General features: G+C 27.2%; 2 protein-coding genes across 3 annotated transcripts in view; one reads left to right on the top strand and one right to left on the bottom strand.

Moving 5' to 3' along the window:
* Positions 1–5,015, top strand: part of LOC136973137 (synaptic vesicle glycoprotein 2C-like) — a 64,020-nt gene extending 59,005 nt beyond the window's left edge. For both annotated transcript variants that reach the window (XM_067267833.1, XM_067267834.1), the window contains exons 11-12: positions 3,005–3,164; positions 3,259–5,015. In XM_067267833.1, coding sequence (XP_067123934.1) covers positions 3,005–3,164; positions 3,259–3,439 — 341 coding nt within the window. In that variant the 3' untranslated portion in view covers positions 3,440–5,015. The remainder of the gene's footprint in view (positions 1–3,004; positions 3,165–3,258) is intronic.
* Positions 5,016–6,449: 1,434 nt separating this feature from the next.
* The window catches only part of LOC136973138 (carnosine N-methyltransferase), a 31,351-nt gene continuing 17,342 nt past the window's right edge, over positions 6,450–20,458 (bottom strand). The window contains exons 5-7 of the mRNA XM_067267835.1: positions 16,464–16,642; positions 10,396–10,613; positions 6,450–7,741 (exon numbers count right to left, since the gene is read on the bottom strand). Of these exons, the coding sequence (XP_067123936.1) occupies positions 7,637–7,741; positions 10,396–10,613; positions 16,464–16,642 (502 nt within the window). The 3' untranslated portion in view covers positions 6,450–7,636. The remainder of the gene's footprint in view (positions 7,742–10,395; positions 10,614–16,463; positions 16,643–20,458) is intronic.

The raw sequence follows: 20,458 nt of genomic DNA on the forward strand, positions 1-20,458 counted from the left end.
TTCTTTAAAAATTTATTTTTTTAGATATTATTTAAAGAAAAAATGAATATTTAAACTTTATTACGTTATTTTACTAGAAAATATTGAAGAAATTTTAAAATATTCAGTATATTTTAGTGCAATTTGTTAAAGTATCGCTTCAATTAGACAAAATAATAGTAATTTTTTGGAATTTTTAAATGAATAAACTTCATTAAATTTTCTCAATGATTTCTAAGAAAATAAAGTAAAAATATTCGTGAATAAACACGTTAAAATAGAAAAATACAAGCTTCAATTAAGTAAAATAAATGTAACTTATTTAAATAAATAATTTTCTAATAGTTAAAAAAAAGTCGAAAATTTCGATAATTAAAATTTTAATCGATATTATATATCAAACGTAAGACCTGTTTTTATTTTAACTTATTTAAATATAAATATAATTAATTACATTATTGTTATTTTTTCCTTAAGAAAAAATGTTTTTAATATTTTTCCTATAAAGGATTATTTACATTACAACTCAAAATATCAGAAATTAAATTTAGGAATGTCTTTTTGAGTATAAACTCCTGGACTATCGACTAGAACGTGTCAAAAATATTATAAGAAAAACTCACTCCCTCCAGGGATGCGGAAGAAAGAATAGATTTTCTGCTGTAGAATAGAACGTGTCACGTTGTTCCAGCCTAAAATATTGAAGATAAACCTTCGAATTTTCAAATTTTTATATATTTTTTTCTGCTATAAAAATATAAAATTCCTTCAAATTATTATATTTAAAATACAATTTCGCTGTTTTATTCTTTTCTCAGTTTGTTTATATAATTAAAAACTTAAATCTTATAACATGTAAGATCTGCACTGCTTTCGAATATAGCAAATCGATAAATGGGTCACGAACTACTTAAATTGCTTGTGAAGTTCATAAATTATTCTTTTATTCGTGGCTACTTACGGAGCAAAATTAAGAAAATATAGGATGAAGATTTACCTGAATAAATTGGTGAAGTTTGAAGATATACCCACAAATTTAACTGGAAATTTTGTAATATTTAAGAACAATTCGCTAATTATTTCATTTGAAAAAATCGCCGGAGATTAATCCCATCGAATTATTTTATGAAGAAAGTAGAAAATTAGTACTTGGAGCAGAGAGATCTCATTATAATTAACTACTTCAATCGTAAATTAGAATGGTTAATTGGCTTTTTGCGTAAAAAATAAAATGAAGACACCGTAAAACGTATTATTATTAATAGTAACTAAGCAATGGTCGATAAAATTAAAATAAAAACTACTCGAGCAAGTTTGATTCATTACATTCTACAGGAAAGTTTATATTCTTGATTGAATCCACATCATCTTAAGCTTCATTCTATTGAAAAAAATATATATATATACTTTATACGCATCAAAATAAGAAAGAAATCTGCTCTTGGCTCTTCTGTTAAATCTATTTTACAATTTTACAAGTTTAAACTTCCACAATCCATTTATCTTGTTTAATAATCGTAGACAAACACAGATTTCTAGAGAGATTCGCAGTGTTTATCTATACATTTTAGCCAAAGGCTGTTCTAATTGGTCCAATGCAACCATTAAAACTTAATTTGGAAAGACGTCTTTCCAAATTTTCTATTTATTCAACTCGATATTAGATCATTAAAATAAATAATATGAATTCTAATTTGATTTTCCAGTTTGAAATTTGAACTGTCTTTAAGACAAAGTCTCTACAAAGTAATTCGGGATTATGTAGGGAATTAATTTAATAGGGAAGAAATTTCGCACGTGTTACAATGATCCCTGCATTCCTCCTATATATATTGAAAGGAGCGAGGCCCTGTAATTTATTCAAAAATAAATATTCTAATTCCTGTAGTATCACCGCTACGTCAATGCTTGTTTATAACGTTAATTTTTAGTGAAAATACTTAGTTTTTTTTAAATAAATTGATAATTAAAATACGATGAAGTTATAATGATAAAACTTCGAAGATTTGATTCGTTATAATTAAATAATTACAATTATCTAAATCGCTTCCGGTAGTTTCTCCTGATTAAAATCGCTTCCACTCCACATCTTCAGATATTTCGTCTCGTCTTCTAACGATGACATTCTCGAAATTCTAGATAATATTTAATCACGTGAATGAAAATATCTGTACAATCGTTATTTTGTAGGTATAATAAATAAAATTAAGTCAGCGATTCAAATTAATTAAGGAGTGGAAAGAAATACTTCAATACGATGAATTGTCTACCGTATTATTATATATGACAACATTAGTTCAAAACATTTATAAATTCGTGGAAATTCTTTTAAAAATTAGAAAATTTCTATAATTGCTTCGTAATGATTAAGTCCTGTCCTTACAGAGAGATTTAGGAATAAAATTTGTAGAGGAAGTGGGTCGTTGTGTTGCATAATTTCCATTGTATAAACCCCATGTTTCTCATTTATATTTTATATATAAAGTAGAATATTCCCAATTATTTGTATTTTCAGTGTAATAAATGCAGGTTCTAGAGATTAGATATAATCATGTGACTTTATCTGTTGCCCATGCAATAGTCCATATCAATTTGCCTGTTGCATGACGATCTTATATAAATCTTCCAGTAGAAATTCTAATAAAACGATAGAGAAATTAAATAGAAGAATGAATTTCTCATATCTTATTGAGCTGCAATTTGAAAAAATTATTGATATATAAATTCTTTCCGTCCTTAATCTCGGTTACGGTATTAGATAGATAAAATTCGAGACCATATATGGAAAGATTAAGGGCAGGAGGCCTTAATTAACTATATACAAACATCCGGTCTAGAACGGAAGTCACGTGAATTCAATTCAAAAATTTTTCCCTGGATGGAGTTACATACATGACACTATAGTTATCAGGAAAAGTATGATGTACAGGGGCAAGAGACTAGTAATTTGAGGTGGAGAGCATATATTTTAAATTAAATAAATTAAAAAATATGAATAAAAATCATTTCCTTCATTATTTTCTAGGAACTTCCCTATTTTTAGCGGGAACCAGCGCATTCTTCATCTGGTTTCTGGACTCAAAAAGCGCAGTGGTCTCCTTCCAAGCTGTCTTCAATTTCATATCCATATCCGGGTGGAACGCGGTCGACGTCATCACCACGGAAGTATACCCGGCCGCTTTGAGGTTTCTAAAATTGTCCATTAAAAAAAAAAGAAAAAAAATAGAAACACGCGCCAGGAGGAAGAGGAAATTCTAACTCTATCGATTTTCTTTGCAGGAGTACAGGATATGGTTTCTTGAGTGCCATCAGTCGCTTGGCCGCCGTTTTGGGAAATTTGACCTTTGGCAGCTTCATTGGAACGAGTAAAGCCGTACCCATCCTTACTTCCGCTGCAGTTATATTGCTAGGCAGCATTTGTTCCGTTAAGTTGCCGGAAACTAAAGATGCACTCATGTAATCTCCGCTGGACCAAGTCCCTAACATATCAATGGAAACTTCTATCACTTCGCTCTATAACTTCTCGAGTCGTACTTTAAAAAAAAAAAAAAATAACAAACAATAATAAAATATATCAATATTTTCGAGCATCGAATAACCAAAACAATAAACCGGGTACCAAACTTGTCGTGTACTGAAAATAATGGAGGATTTAGAAAGGGAATTAACAATAGTTTTAAGGAAGTTCCTGGCAAAAAATTCCTTATAAAATGTACTTGTTATATAGCCTGTGACATTTTCTAACCCCCGCAAGATCGAGAGATAATATTTAGTATACAAACCGAGCAGCAATTAACGTTACAGAACACTTTAAAGAGAAAAAAAATCCGCTACGTTGCAAGAAACTAGTTTTTTCATAAAAATTTTTTGTAAAAATTAAAAAAAAATACAGTTACAAAAAAAATTAGACGTTTGTTTCGTATCGAGGTGCTAGTTTTTAAGCATAGCAATACAAAATATCCGTGAGATTGTGATTTTTATGAAAGAATTTGTAAAGTGGGGAAAGAGAAAGAGAGAAATCGAATTCGCGATTGCCTTAATTAATCGATTATTACGTTAAAAAATTAAATAGATAAATAGGTAAAAACACAAAAAAATTCAAAGTAAATATCTCGAAATATTGATGCTTAGCTACGCTTGTTGTTACTGATGATAAAGAAGCTTTTGTTTGTGATTATCACGCATCATGTTATCGATATTTTGGGAAAAAAGTGTTTTAGTTACTAGTCGATAGAAGACATTCGTGTTTCGAATGCTCATTTATATACTTTATTACCCAATTATATCATTAGTATTATATTTATTTGTGCGATAATCCACGTATACGTCGAGTTGTCCCTTTATGATTTTTGGAAGATCTGCATCATCACTCCATGAAAAAAAGATAAATCATCTCGTTGCAAATATGTTCGCTATCTTAACTTAAAAATTCGCTAATATTTATCAAAATAAACAGAATTGCATACTAAAAATTTTGAAAAAAAAGGCAATTTCGTTGGGCCAACATGCGAATTTCCTAGTTTCAGTTGGAAATTATTCTGTAAATTAGGAAAAGTAAATTCGTAAATCGAAAGAAACAGTACAGATTTCTTTACAAATATATAAATAGCAGAGGCAAGTCCTTAAAAATTGATTTAAAATATTGTTGTACATAGATAAAAACACAAACAGATCTTCCATATCTTTGTTTTATCCGTTGTAACCGTATAAAAATTATATTTTTCTTTAATTTCGTTTGATAAACGTGAAGCACTTGGACATGCGATATTGCTTTAATATAAATTCCCTTACCGGTCCATCTATAAAAAGAAGAAAAAAATTCTTGTATAGAAAATATTTTGTGATTAACATTATTGTATAATGTAGAATGTGCCTTTTGATATGTCGAGTGTATCGAGTTCTGTGTATATGTGTACATTCAATTATCAGCAAAAAAAAAAAAAAAAAGAGAAATTTTATGCGAAAGACAGCACTAATTAACGTGAGATAAGTCTCAAATGTATAGCGTTAAAAGCACAATAAATAATTTAAATTAATTTCAAACGCATTAAAGTTTTGATTATTTAAAAAAAAAAAAAAGGAAGAAATGGAACAGTAATTTAGGAAGTTAACGTTGCAAAAATTGGAAATTCAATCTGACTTAAATTCTTAAATCTTTTGTGAATAAATCAGAATATCACATGCCAAATTACGAGCTAAATATAATAAAAATTGCTTATCCTACTCTCTCGCTAATAGAAGAAATTAATAATGAAAGAGCACGCCAAGTATTTAATTCACGTATCTAGTTTTTTCATATGTTTGAACCAATTTCTCACTAAATTTTCTGTTACATTGAAAGTGAATTGTACAGTAAATGTGATCTAAAGTAATTAGTGAATGTGGAACAATCCATTTTAAATAAATCCACATTCACTAGTGATGTATACTCTTTCTAGTGTTTGTTTCTAGTTTAAAATAAAACAAAAAACACTTTATAATTAACGTCATTTATTGTAGCAAGTGGAAGAGTTTAGAAGTGCCATTCTTCTTGCATTTACACTTCATGGCCTGGCATTTCAAAAAGAATTGTAGATGCAATTGTCCTTAAAGTAAGAGTTTTGTCTGTGGGGATTCACATTCAGGGATAAATAGAAAATTGAGATCTTGTGAATGCTATAGTACAGATTCAAGATGTACAGTACAGCCACTAACCATCCACTTTCACTGTAACATACACATATAATAAGATTTTCTTAAGTGATGATAAGGCAGGAGAATTGGAAGAAAAACTTGGCATGTACAGTACATAAATAGTACATAAAAGTTTTTAATTCAATTAAACATCATTTAAAAGGCACCTAACTAAATAAAGAATAAGAGTATTTTAAACCAAACATTTTAGTCATTTTTAGCACTATTTTGGCAATTAAAGAACTTGATTCAATATTGATTTTCCATATACTTAAATGACTAAACCTGAAAGTCATACTTTCATGAAGCATTTATTGCCTATATAAAGATTGAAGATTTAGTTGAAGATTTCATTCAAGAGAATATTTAAAATGTAAAATAATAAAACCGAATGGATCTAATTTCAATTATTTTATATATAAATTGAATAAAAAATGTCTTTAGGCTTTTATTTCGTGTATAAAACAATGAAAAATATTTAAATTATCAAACTAGGGACATACTAACATTCAGTGAAATTCACTTTAGTAATGTCAAAAATTGGTCCAAGATTGGATAAAAAATTAAAATTTCAGATAGAAAAATATAGTGATTAAAATTTGTTATAAGATTAAACAATTTCACTAAAAATATCAACAAAAATAAATTAGACAATATAAATTCTAGTGAATGATCTGTAATGTTGAATTTTCAAATTATAGAAACTGAAACTAATTGAAACATTTTGAAAATTATATTATTTTGGAAAACATTTACATTTTATTGGTGGATATCAAATTAAAAATAAACGCTTTAAATCACTTTTAAAAGTTTATTTATCTTCCCAATACAATTTGTACAAATTTCATATTTATAGATTTAAATTTGCTTATAAGGGCACACGAATTTTAATTTTTATGATATACATTAGAAAAATATAGCAACATTTGAATACATAATTACATACCTGTTTAGCTCTTAAATCCACATTCCAATTTTATAGTATCAAATATTTTAAGTAGCTTCAGAAACAGAACAAAAAAAAAAAAACTGAGAATATCATTGTAAAAATTATGCTAGTATCAAGGTGCATAAAAAAATACAAAATTTTTCATCTAAATTAGAAAAATTAATGGATAAAATTTTGCATAGACTTGTCCCAAATGATATATGTTATCACAAATTTAATTTTAAATAGAGCAAAGTTTAAGAAATTTCATTTAAAATTATCAGATAATAACAGAACAGATCTATATGCTTGGAAACTATAATAAGTGTCAAATGTATGAAGCAATAAAAATTAATGTTTCCTATTAATTTAAAAAATAAAAATTGATTAAATGTAAAAAACAAATTATTAAACAAAAATCTGTTCTATAAAATGCCTAATTTTAATATTCTTTTATATGCGAATCATCAACTTTATATGTGAATCTTCAATATTCAGTGTATATTTTACACTGAACAGAAAAATTCTTCAATTCTTAATAATTACGAGAGTAAATTTGGTAAATTACATATAAAATTCAATATTTATTACTGAAAATAAATTATTTTAGATAATTGTAAACAAATAAATTTATAATTTATCACCTTTTTATATTGTTGAACTTGCAATCATTGAATTTGCTAAAAAACATTTTCTCCTTATCTGATTTATAATGTAAATTTTTAATTTCTGTTGCTAAAAAGAAAATTAAGAATGCATTTAGTGAGGAAAATTAATTGATTAACAAACCTAATAAATTAAATAAGTAAATGAACAAAATAGACAACTGTAATAATTTAAAATATAATGTTGTAATCTAATATTTTATTTGTCTTTTGAAAGTTAATAAGAAAATAAAATAAAATATAAAATATATAATGACAGAATTTATGTAGTTTCATATCAGAATTTTCTAGTAGTTATTATATAAACACTACTAATTTCAATTTATTCAACAGTTTTTTTTGTAAACTGATTATTATTATTATTATTATTATTATTATTATTATTATTATTTCACAAAATTGGTTTTTGACAAACAAAAAAGACACTTCTGTATTCATAAAACATCATCGATCGTGGATTCTGAGTATAAGGTGTTCTTAGCCCTGTTTTTTCTTTCTGTAATAAAACAAAAATTGCATTATGATAGCTTATGAATAAAATTATATATAATATTGTAATTATATATTTTAAAATTCAGTTTTCATGTTTGTGTGTCACTAATATATGCAGAAAAATAAACTGCTAAACTTTATGAGAGATATAATTTTATACATTATTTTAATGTATAACATAAAATTCACTAAAATAACCAGAATTATTTTATATAAATCATAAAATTTCAAAGTTAATTTTAAATTTTTTAGAATTTTTATAATTCCAATATCAGCACATACAAATAAATCTTTTATAAAATAAAAATAGATTTTAAATATGTTTTACATCATGGTGCATCGCATAAAGTTGGAATTGTGAATAAAATTTTTAAAAAAATGATTACTACTTTCTTTTATTAACACTGAAAATATTGCTAAAAGTATCAACTTGTAGATATTCTCAATTATGTTAATTACAGTTATCATTTTATAATTTTTATATACATATATAAATATATAAACAGTATCTACATGTCATAAAAATTGCAATAGCCATAAATATTATAAAAAATTTATTTATTTTTTTAAATTTAAGAATCATTTTGAAAGAACAAGCAATACATTCTCACGGGCTAAAATGCTTCAGCATCTCAGCCTGTGAGAATGTACTGCTTGTTCTTTCAAATTAAAATAGCAAGAGCATGAACTGTTAAACACTGTCCTTGCAATGTGAATTTAAAAGCTAACATCCATGTAAGAAGACATTATTGATAAATAAAACGCACAGAATGGAGCAGCTTATCTGGTCAAAACAGCACTGACATGTGGAATTCTGTTTTGTCGAATAAATTCAAATTTAATCTGCATATAGCTATGGAAAATTCTGCTAAGCATAGAAAAGGCAAGGATTGTAACAGATTACTTGATGTAGGCTGTAATATTTTTAGTGAGTCAAATGTTATGGGGATACACATCCAGTAAACATGCTCATAGAATTATAAACATTTTCATGAATACAAAGTGCTACTACAAAAAGATCTCTGGTCAAGCTAATTCCAATAATAAAATAATAATTTTGTCACAAAAAAAAATCTTTCAAGATGACACTTTCCATATCATCATGCCAAATGATGTGTAAAGTATAATGTGTCCTTTCTCCATGATTTGTCGGTATTATTGTCATTTAAACTGACACAAATTATTGTTTAGATAAAAAGTTCCTATGAGAGACCTAAACTGGCCAAGTAATAGTCCTGATAGACACAAAAATTTCAAAGATAATACAGAAAATAAACAGCAACTGCATGATATACAGTTGCTGTTTATTTTCAGCAGTTTGATATCATGAACTTGGTATAAAATACTTGAATAATCTCATCCACTCTTTGCCAAAGTAGCTACAAAGCTCTTACAAAAAGCTTGAGATGGACCTACAAAATATTAGGAGCCCATTCAACAAGAACTAACTGTTCATGTTATTTTTCCAAGTATTTTTTTTTTTTTTTGCTTCTGTAACTATGAACAGAAAGTTCCTATGACAATGCTCATTAATAATATTGTGAGTGACCAGATGGCTGAGAAGGTTAAGGCATTAGCTTATCATTCTGGGAACTCAGAGTGCTAAGCTAATGGGGTTCTAAAGTCAATTCTAGGAACCCATAATTAAATCTAGGCAGTTCGAAACACCCCAAAAGTTTCTTTGAATAGCCTACCCATCACTATCTGGCTACTCCATTGTGGACCTGACCATACTTATAATGGGCCAGAAAAACAGGCCCTCTTAGTGTCCACAAAATAGAATGATAAAAATATAAATATATACATATTTATATTTTATATATATAGAATTGACAAAGTTTTAATGCAAAATAACAATTACTCAAGTTTAATGTAGCATTATATGCAATACATTGCACTTCTTGCTTTCTTCTCTATACTATATACGTTAATCATTACAAATATTACATATTTAAGCTCTGATCATTACAATGATCATACTGCATGCTACTTTGCATATCCGTTTAACACTTTTTGATCTGCATCATAAGTGATGTAGTTTCCACATCTACTACTGTATATGGTACTCTGAGAGAATGTTTAAACTTTTATAATATAGTATAACTATGTTACACTATAAATATAACATTTCAAAAATCAATATATTTTTAACACTCTTGTGTTATAAGCCATATTTTCAAATCCTCATTTACCAAATTGAGACAGTTTGTAAATTTTAAAAGTGATTCACCAAAAGAGATTCTGCAATTCTTAATTGATGTGTGAAAGATGGCAAGATAATCAATCTATGAACTCCTATAATGTTATCTGATGAACTCTAGGAAATTAATTTAATAATAAAACTAAGAATAACATTACTAATAATATTAAACCAGATTTCAATTATTATTTATTGTGTGATGCTTGATTTTAGAACCTAAAAAGAAAAATTTAACTTTCACATAACATAATATTTTTGATATTCTCATAAATTTCATTTTTCTGTTATAATTTCCTATATTACAAGTTTACATAATTTTCCACACTCTATATCACTTTAAATTATTTTTTTCCCCCAAACTACATTATGTAAAATATCATATCTGATTTTCAGTTATTGGAAGAGAGATTTAATTATAGACAATTTATACGTCAAAATAATTATTTTAAATAGCTTACTAGCATTTGAAATCCAAAAGACAAAATAATTTTTTTCACTTCTTCATAGCTAGGTTCGATAGAAAATTCATTTGGTATATCGGCAAAATGATATAAAAGAGGACCAAGATTTATCCAATATCCACCTGGTTTCAAAATATTCCAGATTGTTTCAATATAAGAAACAATATTATTTGCAGTGTCCATAAAGAAGCAAGTTGCTATGCAATCCCAACTATCTGAAAAAAAATTTTAAAAATTCACGTTAGAAATATCTTTTTCTAAATTTTTCAATTTTTATCATCATCAGTAATAAAACTCTATATAATACTGTCATTTAAGTATTATGCAGGTTAGTGCTCAACTAAATGGCTATGCATATCACAGTTGTTGAAAAAGCTTCTCATTTGTAATATCTATCTTCTATATCAGTGGTATCCAAACTTTTCAACTGTTGGACCAAATTTCACATTAATTATAAGGAATATTTCTTATATTCCAGGTAGAGAAAAAGTAGGACTATTATTTCTATCTTTTACAAGCATTGTGTCAAATATGCTTGTGGGCTGGATAATGGATAGTGTAAAGCAATAGTCCCAGGCCATAGTTTGGAACCAGTTTTACACTGTTATATTACCATCATCAGAAAGTGTACTTTGATTCCTGGTTTACTTCAGAACATAGTGTGCTGAGTAGTGTTAATTTACCTTTAGCTTGTTATATAAAGTACTCATAAAAACTTAATTCTTTTAGATCAGTGGTCTTCAAAATTTTCCCATCTATGAAACGTTTGCTTCAGTATTATTTTTGCAGAGTCCTAGGCAATAAAGTTAAAAAACTCAATACTATGTTAGAAAAACTGCAATGCTGTTTTTATTTTCTAAGAAATACAGCTTCTTATAATTAGATAAGATATAGTTTAGAAATTTTTATTTTTCAATATTTTTAGTGAAAATAATGAAAATAAAAATTTCTTATTAATATCTTTGTGGAATCCTAGAGAAGGTTCAACAGAAGACAGTTTGAATACCGCTGTTTTAGATAACCATTTAATTTTCTCTACAAAAACATATTATTGAATGTCTTATTGTATTATTAAATACTGACAGTACAGCAAAGTAATAAATTAGAGAAAAAACAGAAAAAAAATTTCATCTGTATGTCATCTAAGATGATTTGGAAGCTAAAAATATATGAATTCAAAAAATTTTTTGTGCATATGACAACATGGTGTAATTAGCCCTATAGTAAAATATCTGGAGATTTTTCAGAATGTAATCCAAATTAGAGGCATGTCACAGAAAGATCCAGTACATGCCTAAGCACAAACTTGTAATCCATATGATAACATGCTATTACATTTGAGTCACACTCATTACAAAATACTAACTATAATTGATGATAATTGTGAAAATACAAATTACAAAAAATTTTCAGTTATGACAATCATTTTTGTTAAGTATATTACAAATTTTCTAAAATAAATGATTTAGCAAGTATATTTATAATTTAATTTCACAGGTATCTTGGGAAAAAGAGATTTAAACTCAAAATTTTCAATATTAGTGTTTCAATTGTCTTTTATACATATGATTTTAGTTCATTTGCATAATTGTAGAATAAAATTCTATTCAAAAAATTTAAAAAAGCAATGGGATTCGTTAAATTTCTTAATTCTTTAAAAACTCTAAATTATAATCCAAGTAAAATAAACTACTCTTTAAATCCGATTTCAAGTGAGTTATTTAGGCAAAAAAGGAACGAAAAGATGCTATACTTTAATCAACTTCTTTATCTCCCAAATGCATTTCGCAATGCCTCATCAGTGGGTAGTTGAGTCTTGGTAACCTCCGTTCCTTTTATGCTGGATGATGTTTTCCCAGCATGCATCTATCTGCATACCGTCATTCAGATTAATTAAATTTGCATATTCTTTTATACAAAAATGTTCTATTATTCTACGTTTTAAACAATTTTCTTCTTTATAGAAATAATGTGAAAATACTTTATCTATTTTACAAAAATTATTTTTATAATGTAGGTACCACGATGATTCTTCTCTTTTTAATCTTATTGCTGCCTCATGCTCTTTTACGTTGGAAATACGTTGGAAAGAAGCTGGAAATACATTTAAAAGAGCATGAGGCAGCAATAAGATTAAAAAGAGAAGAATCACCGTGGTATCTACATTATAAAAATAATTTTTGTAAAATAGATAAAGTATTTTCACATTATTTCTATAAAGAAGAAAATTGTTTAAAACATAGAATAATAGAACATTTTTGTATAAAAGAATATGCAAATTTAATTAATCTGAATGACGGTATGCAGATAGATGCATGCTGGGAAAACATCATCCAGCATAAAAGGAACGGAGGTTACCAAGACTCAACTACCCACTGATGAGGCATTGCGAAATGCATTTGGGAGATAAAGAAGTTGATTAAAGTATAGCATCTTTTCGTTCCTTTTTTGCCTAAATAACTCACTTGAAATCGGATTTAAAGAGTAGTTTATTTTACTTGGATTATAATTTAGAGTTTTTAAAGAATTAAGAAATTTAACGAATCCCATTGCTTTTTTAAATTTTTTGAATAGTTTCACAGCATTATAATTTTTTTATTATTAAATGTGCAGATTTCACTTGTAAATCTCACTAGAAGACAAAAGAACAAGATGATTCTTTACAGGAAAAGTCATTCAATAAAGTATTGAAAAATGACATCTTTTGATAAATTTAATTGAAAAAGAGGGACTAAATATTAAAGATGCTAGCCAACAGTAGTTTTTAAATTACCATAAAATTCAATACACTGGGATACCTAAACAGAAGTCTACAGCCCTAGTTACTACTACAAAAAGATACCAACACTTACAAAAGTCTACATTATAGAAGGGAAAGTTAAAAAAAAATGGACTTATAATATTGAAAACTAATTTCTATCTATGCTAAATCTAACATTGCTAATTCCATCTATAAAGTCTATGGGATGAGGTTGTCTCTAGCATCTTTACATAATGTATTAATTATACAACTTCTGACTCCATCCATGTATCCAGAAATAAACACAGAACCTTTAATATGACAGACATCTTATGTAGCTGGTTTCTGAGGATGTATAACAAATGTATATTAATATATTTCTTTGCTATGTATCAATGTTTTGTTCTGAGAAAATAAAATGAATTTGTTATTATTTATGTACAGCTTCTGCTATTTAAATACTTGTTTAAAATAATATAACATACATAATGGGTACGTTCGTTGAGTTAAACGAGAATGACGTCATCGTTATTCTTGTTTCATTAGACTTTTCGAACGATTCGTTATAACTGAATGGCTGTTTCTAAAATCGAAGATATGAATGTTGCTAGTGCAGCCTTATCCAAAATATTTTTCTTAGGTTGCTTCGGATGGACAGTTATTTCAATCATTTCACCTTTTAATTCACAATTTAAACACTCGAATAGATCTAGAAACATCGATATCGTCGGGCGCCATTTTCTTAACGAAGTAAACTAACTCTTTCCTTCGTGAGCTTCGTTAGAGTTTCGTTCGATACGTCATCACCGCGGAGCATGCGCACTGAGCGAGACTACTACTTTTCGAACGATTCGTTACTAACGCGTTTAACTCGTTCGACTTAACGAACGTACCCAATATATAGTTAGTTGAAGTAAGTCTCATTCAGTGTGTACCATAGAAATATTTTAATGCTGCTACTTTAAATTTAGGTTGCCAATGACATGCTATTTTAATTTTAAAATTACTTTATTGTTAAACAAACCATTTTACAAAGAATTAGTAAATAATACTCAGAATTATCCTAAATCATGTATAAAAATTGGTTTATAATGAACTTAAAATAATTTACAATAAAAAGTGTTTCTTTGTAATTGGAAAGTGTTGACAGGCATGGGTAATGGTTATGTTGATATGTATATTTAATGTATTTAGATATTCTTTGAATTATCATCATCTAATTATAAATTATTGCACATTATTTTACATTTGTATGATTCCAACTAAAACTGTTTTAATATAATTGAGGAGTAACAATGATATCTTCAAATTTAATATAAGGGAAATAAATTGCATATAGTTATTTACATACCTTTCACTACACAAACTAAATACAATAAAGTTTTTCAAATGTAATTGTAATAAAATTTTAACTCTGAATTATTTTTACATTAAAAGAGTTAAAACACCAATTAGTGACTGGAATGATATAATAAACACTTCAATCAAAAGTCTTAAATTGTATTCAAGTAAGATTTAATTTGAAAGAAACATTTTTTTTTACTAGCATTTTTGATCTGCAATTGGAGATCATCTTCAGGTCTGTATATTCAATGATGGAATGATTAAATCAAACAATGATATTTTTTGAAAAAATTAAATGAAAAAAGTTCTTGAAATATATAGAATAAAATTAAAAATAACTTTTTAGTGCCACTATTAACTTTTATATTTAAAATAAAAGTTAATAGTGGTACCAAAAGTATAAAAGTAAAAAAGTAAACATTTGAAGACTATATAACTATAACTGAGAACTTTTCGTTATACTGTCTCTATGTCATGTTGTTACATCATATCTGGTCATGTAATCATATAAAGATTGCCATGCATATGATAGTTGTTTTTGTCTTTAAAATTTATGCAGTGGCCCTTTTGTCAGATTTAAATATTTCTAATGCTTCTAGTATCTTGATGGAGTCAGCGTGTTTTGATCTCTTGATGATGGTAGCCTTGTTGAGGATTGCGTGTACCTCATTATCCATTGCATACATGGCTAGGCAGTGTTTTGTTTCTTTTTTATCGATATCATGTTTGTGTTCAAGCTAGACTTATTTTGATTGACCTTGTGGTGAAACAGATATATTCAAGTTTGTAGCCAAATCAGTCATCTTACAAAGGAACTTACCCCAATAAACTAAGCTGATTAGTCTTTAATTTACTTAGGAATGGAAAAGATAAGATGATAGGATTGTGCCTGAAAGTTAACTTGGTCTCTTTTAGATTCTCTATTTAATTATACAGTGGTAGCATATTGTGGTTATATTCTCAAATGATATGGCTTGTGTTTCTATGTTGATTGTATCAGTTTATCTTTAGGGTCCAAGTTGTGAGTGTTGTTGGAAATTGTACTGGCTAAATTCCTGATAAGCTTCTTGCAGTAACAGTGTGTTGTGGCTATTCATTCAAGATGTTCTAGCTCTTTGGTTGTGTCAGAATACTTTGTACAGTAAGTAAAAGCCCTTTTGGTTAAGGTTCGAAAAGCTACAATCTTATATGTAAAAGGTCGTGGGAGCTTGCTGGTATAAAAAAGGGTGTGTATGTTGGTTTATATTAAACTTTTGTATAAACCTAGTTATTTTTCATGTTGATTTTGAGATCTAGGAAATATACTTCTGTGCTTCTGGCTTGATCTAATAGTAAGACTTGATCTAATAGTGATCGTAATAGTGAGACTTTAGGGGTTGTTATTCATTTCTTGTATGAATTTATTAATCTCTATTTTTTCTTTCTATATAATAATAATATCATGAATTAAACCTTACTGGAATACATTTTAAGACTTTTGATTGACGTGTTTATTAATTTTTACATTTTACATTATTTCAAATTTATTCAATTATTATTGTAGTATTATGTAAATTATTGTAAAAAGTATTGTTTTTAAATTATTAAAGATGAATTAATAATTTGATTAGTTTCATCTTTACTGAAATAAATGACATGCTTAATCAGTATTGTACATAGGACTGTACAATATTTAGTAAATAAATAATTCTGTTGTATTTTGAGTGTTAGTAGTATTGAATTAATTAATTATTATAGAAACTTAGCTAAAAATATTCAAACACTAAACTGGTCTGTAATGAAATCATAAACTATAATATTAATATATTTTGGTTAAATCATAATTTTAAATAATTATTATTACTTTATATAATACCTTTGAATCCAAATAAAAGTAAAGACAGAGAAAACAAAATATATTATTATAAATTTATATTATTTTTTATACTATAAGACATTAGAATTTTAAATTTTTATGTATATATATAATTTATAAAATTACCAGGTTCAGTGTACGCTTCTGTGAAATTTCCAGCTGCCATTGAAAATTCTGAATTAGGAGGAAGGTCTGATGGATCAACATCTGGAAATGTAGATGGTCTCACTTGATCTTCAGAATCCATAACATTACAATATTGATGAATCCAAGGATAAACTCTGAATAAATTAACACCTTTGCATCTGAAGAATAAATATTTTAATATTAAACATATGCAGAGATTTTTCACAGGATTATCTTCTCTAAGACTAATAACTTAGATTTCATCTTATGTAAGTCTGTTTTAATCAGAAGATAAAAAACAGTTTGTTCAAAACACTTTAATCACACTTGTTATGGCAGTACTGCATTTTGGGATAGAAAAAAAACCATCCCCTCTTCAGGCTACATACAATGTATACAGTCGATATTGACAATTAAAAACAAAAACTTAAGATATGAAACACTGACCCAAAACAATTTAAAATCCATTCTTTATAAACCACAGTTAACATTTTCCAATAAGTGCTTTTCATACATTCCTTCCAGATTTTTCCATATAAAAACTATAAAAAGGTACCAAAATGTAAAAATTAAAAAAACTGATATATATTAAAAACTCAAAAAGCAAATACCATGCACTGACCAGAAAAGCTGATAAATTTTGTTTCATAATCCTTCTGTAACCAAATATTTTGACATGTACCACTTTTTTCTGCAAATCCTCAACTTCCACTAGTGTTTCTCATTTCCCAGTCTTTTGCTTGACCTGGGATTCCAGGATAAAAGTGAACTGTTTCCTGGGATCCCGGAATAGAATTAATTATTTTTAAGATATACAAAATATCTTGAAATCAAATGATATAATTATTTTTCATTTTTTAAAGTAATTTCATACATTCTGCAATCTCCAAAATCATATTAATAATGTGGTGTAAGATATATATTAAAAATTACCTTTGAATTACATAGAAATTCACAAATAGAAAAAATTTATTAAAGTTTGCTGGAAACTGCATACAACAACAACAACAAAAATGCCTTTGAATTGAGTTGAAAATCTAAAAAAAATGAAATTAGATCAAACTTCTAACTTAAAAAATAATTTTCATTTTTAAAAAAAACATAATACAAAATATTAGTGTAAATTTTTATAAGATTTTAAAAAGTAAAGATGGTGAATACTCCAATCACTCGATTTGGTTCTTATTTAACTAATGAAAAGCCTTCTAAGAATTCCCTTTCTGATTCAATTCATGTGGGTGAAATCATCTTTAATGCATTTAAGAGAAGACAGATGTGTTTTTTCACCTGTAGCCTGGAAGATTTCTAGTTCATTTTCGAGATTGTAGTATTTCTTTTGCTGTCTAGTATTCTTGATTTGTCTATCTCAGCTACTTTAATAGAAACATCAAGCTTATAGCCCAATAATTTGACAGTTCGTTCATCTTTAATAATCAGGTTTATGAAGAAAAATTTTGTACTTGCAGACTTCGTACTTGTTTGTATCCTTGCCCAATTTGCACAACCTGGTGTTACGCAGTTATTGAAGCTACTGGGCATGGTTAAAAATTAAGACTGCATAAGCACAATTATTCCAGATATTACAGGTTCTGACAAGTACAGAACTTTCAGAGTCGTGTCATAATACATATTGATTATTGACAATCTGTGACATGCCATAATAAGCAAAAATTTAAAAAATTAATAAGCCTGCTTAAAATTAATAAATACAAATGTATTCTGACAGTTTATGGTTTAATAATTATACTTTCTATTTTCAAATTTCCTCAACCTTAACACAAAATAAGAAAAAAAGTGAATTTTTAAGAAATTTGCGGAATTTCCTGGAATGAGAAAAATTTCCCGGGTTAAAAAACAACCAGAATACCATTTGAGAAACCCTAACTTCCACATATTCACTTCCTCTTTTATCAGGAGACCTCTCCATGTATACCATATATCTCCATACCTTTATTTAAATTAATCAACTTATCCAATTTTAACATTTCTATATGTTCTTAGATGGCACACGGAGAGGTCTCCTGATAAAATAAAAGAGGAAGTGAGTGTGTGGAAGTTGAGGATTTTGCAGAAAAAAGTGGTACATGTCAAAATATTTGGTTACGGAAGGATGATGAAACAAAATTTATCAGATTTTCTGGTCAGTGCATAATATTTGTTTTTTCAGTTTTTAATATACAGTAGAGCATCGTTTATCCAACTCAATTGGAGACTGAGGTTGGTCGGATAACCAAAAATTATGAAAAAATACATTATTAGTATAGTATATTAGTATATCAGTATATTGCTATAACCCTACTTTGCATTAAATTTTCATTGATGTTAAACCTAAGAAAGTTTTTTTTAAATAATAATCGTCGCTATTGTATCGTTAAAAATTATTTCTTTATTTTGCACAAAATAAATACAAAAATAAATAGAAAAATAGAAAATTAAGCCTGGTTTAAATACTGGCCTCCCTTTCATGGTCGAGCCATGTTGCCAGCTAAAACACGCAAAAATTTAACAAAAATAATATTAAAGTAGCCAAGACGTAGTCAAATATTGTAGCGCCTTATCACTAGCAGACACTTGAACTTGCCGACTAGAACGTGGTCGGTTAACCGATGTGACGATTGATCGGGAGTCGGATAATCGATGTCCTACTGTACTGTTTTTTAATTTTTACATTTTGGTACCTTTTTATAGTTTATATATGGAAAAATTTGGAAAGGAATGTATGAAAAGCACTTATTGGAAAATGTTAACTGTGGTTTATAAAGAATGGATTTTAAATTGTTTTGGGTCAGTGTTTCATATCTTAAATTTTTGTTTTTAATTGTCAATATCGACTGTACACATTGTACAGCTGATTTTTAAAGTATTCATGATAAATGGGTGGTACATAGGGTAATAAATCCATCATATCTTCATATTTTTCTTTAGAGTGCTTGCCTCACTTTCAAAATCAACTCACTGTAAATATCGTTGACGATATAAATTACTAGTAACAAATTTATACTGATATTAAAAGATATTTATTGTAAATCGATTAAAAACATAAGTTTTATGTTAATTTATAATAAGAAATAGCTTTAACTATTTTTTTCACAAAATGGACTTGCCCCACTTCCAAAATCAATAACTCATATATATATATAAAATATATATATATATATATTAAAATATACATATATAACTTTATATATATATGTATGTTACAGTAAAAACCCGTTTTTAATTTAAACGTGTTTTAACTACTTGAAACTAGTTTTTACTGGATGTCATTGTTAAAACCCATTTTGTCTAGTTAAAACTAGAATTTACTGCTGTACATGTTTTGATTTTAGATAAAACTAGTTTTAACTTTTAACATTAGTTAAAACTAATTTTAGCTACATAAATATGTTTGGGGGAAATAAATAAAGTGATGATTGGGATTAAAACATTTGTATTATTTAATACGATGTTTATTGAAAATATTGGTCACACATCTGTGTTATTAGCATTAATTAAGTCCCTAAAGGCACCGATCGATTGGTACCCTGGCTTTTTAAGCAAAACTTCGAGGGTACCGATTCATCGTTACTTCGGTAAATATAGATTTTTGTAAAATTTATTAACAACAGATATAATCTTGTTCGATATGAAGTGAATAAAGTATAATAATTCATTATATTAGTTGATAGCAGTATAAAATTTTGATTTCAAACAAATGTTTGATATAATGTGCGATAATTTCACAACGAATAAACATACATGCATAAGTGTTATATCGAATCGTACAAAACAATATTCTACGTCTTTCTGGCTCAGTGCCAGCAAACAACTATGTAACTAGACAATGTTAATTTTCACAAAATGTTACAAATTATCAAGTTTACCTGTCAGTTCTGATATATATTATTTTTTTTCTTATAAATTTTTCTAATAAAATGCATTGAAAAATATCGTATTTAAAACTAAAGATATTAATAAATGTAAGTGATTTTTTTCATATAGATATAATGATAATT

Source organism: Centruroides vittatus, unplaced genomic scaffold (genome assembly GCF_030686945.1).
Source record: "Centruroides vittatus isolate TY-2023 unplaced genomic scaffold, ASM3068694v2 contig_3090, whole genome shotgun sequence".
In the NCBI taxonomy this organism is placed as follows: domain Eukaryota; kingdom Metazoa; phylum Arthropoda; class Arachnida; order Scorpiones; family Buthidae; genus Centruroides; species Centruroides vittatus.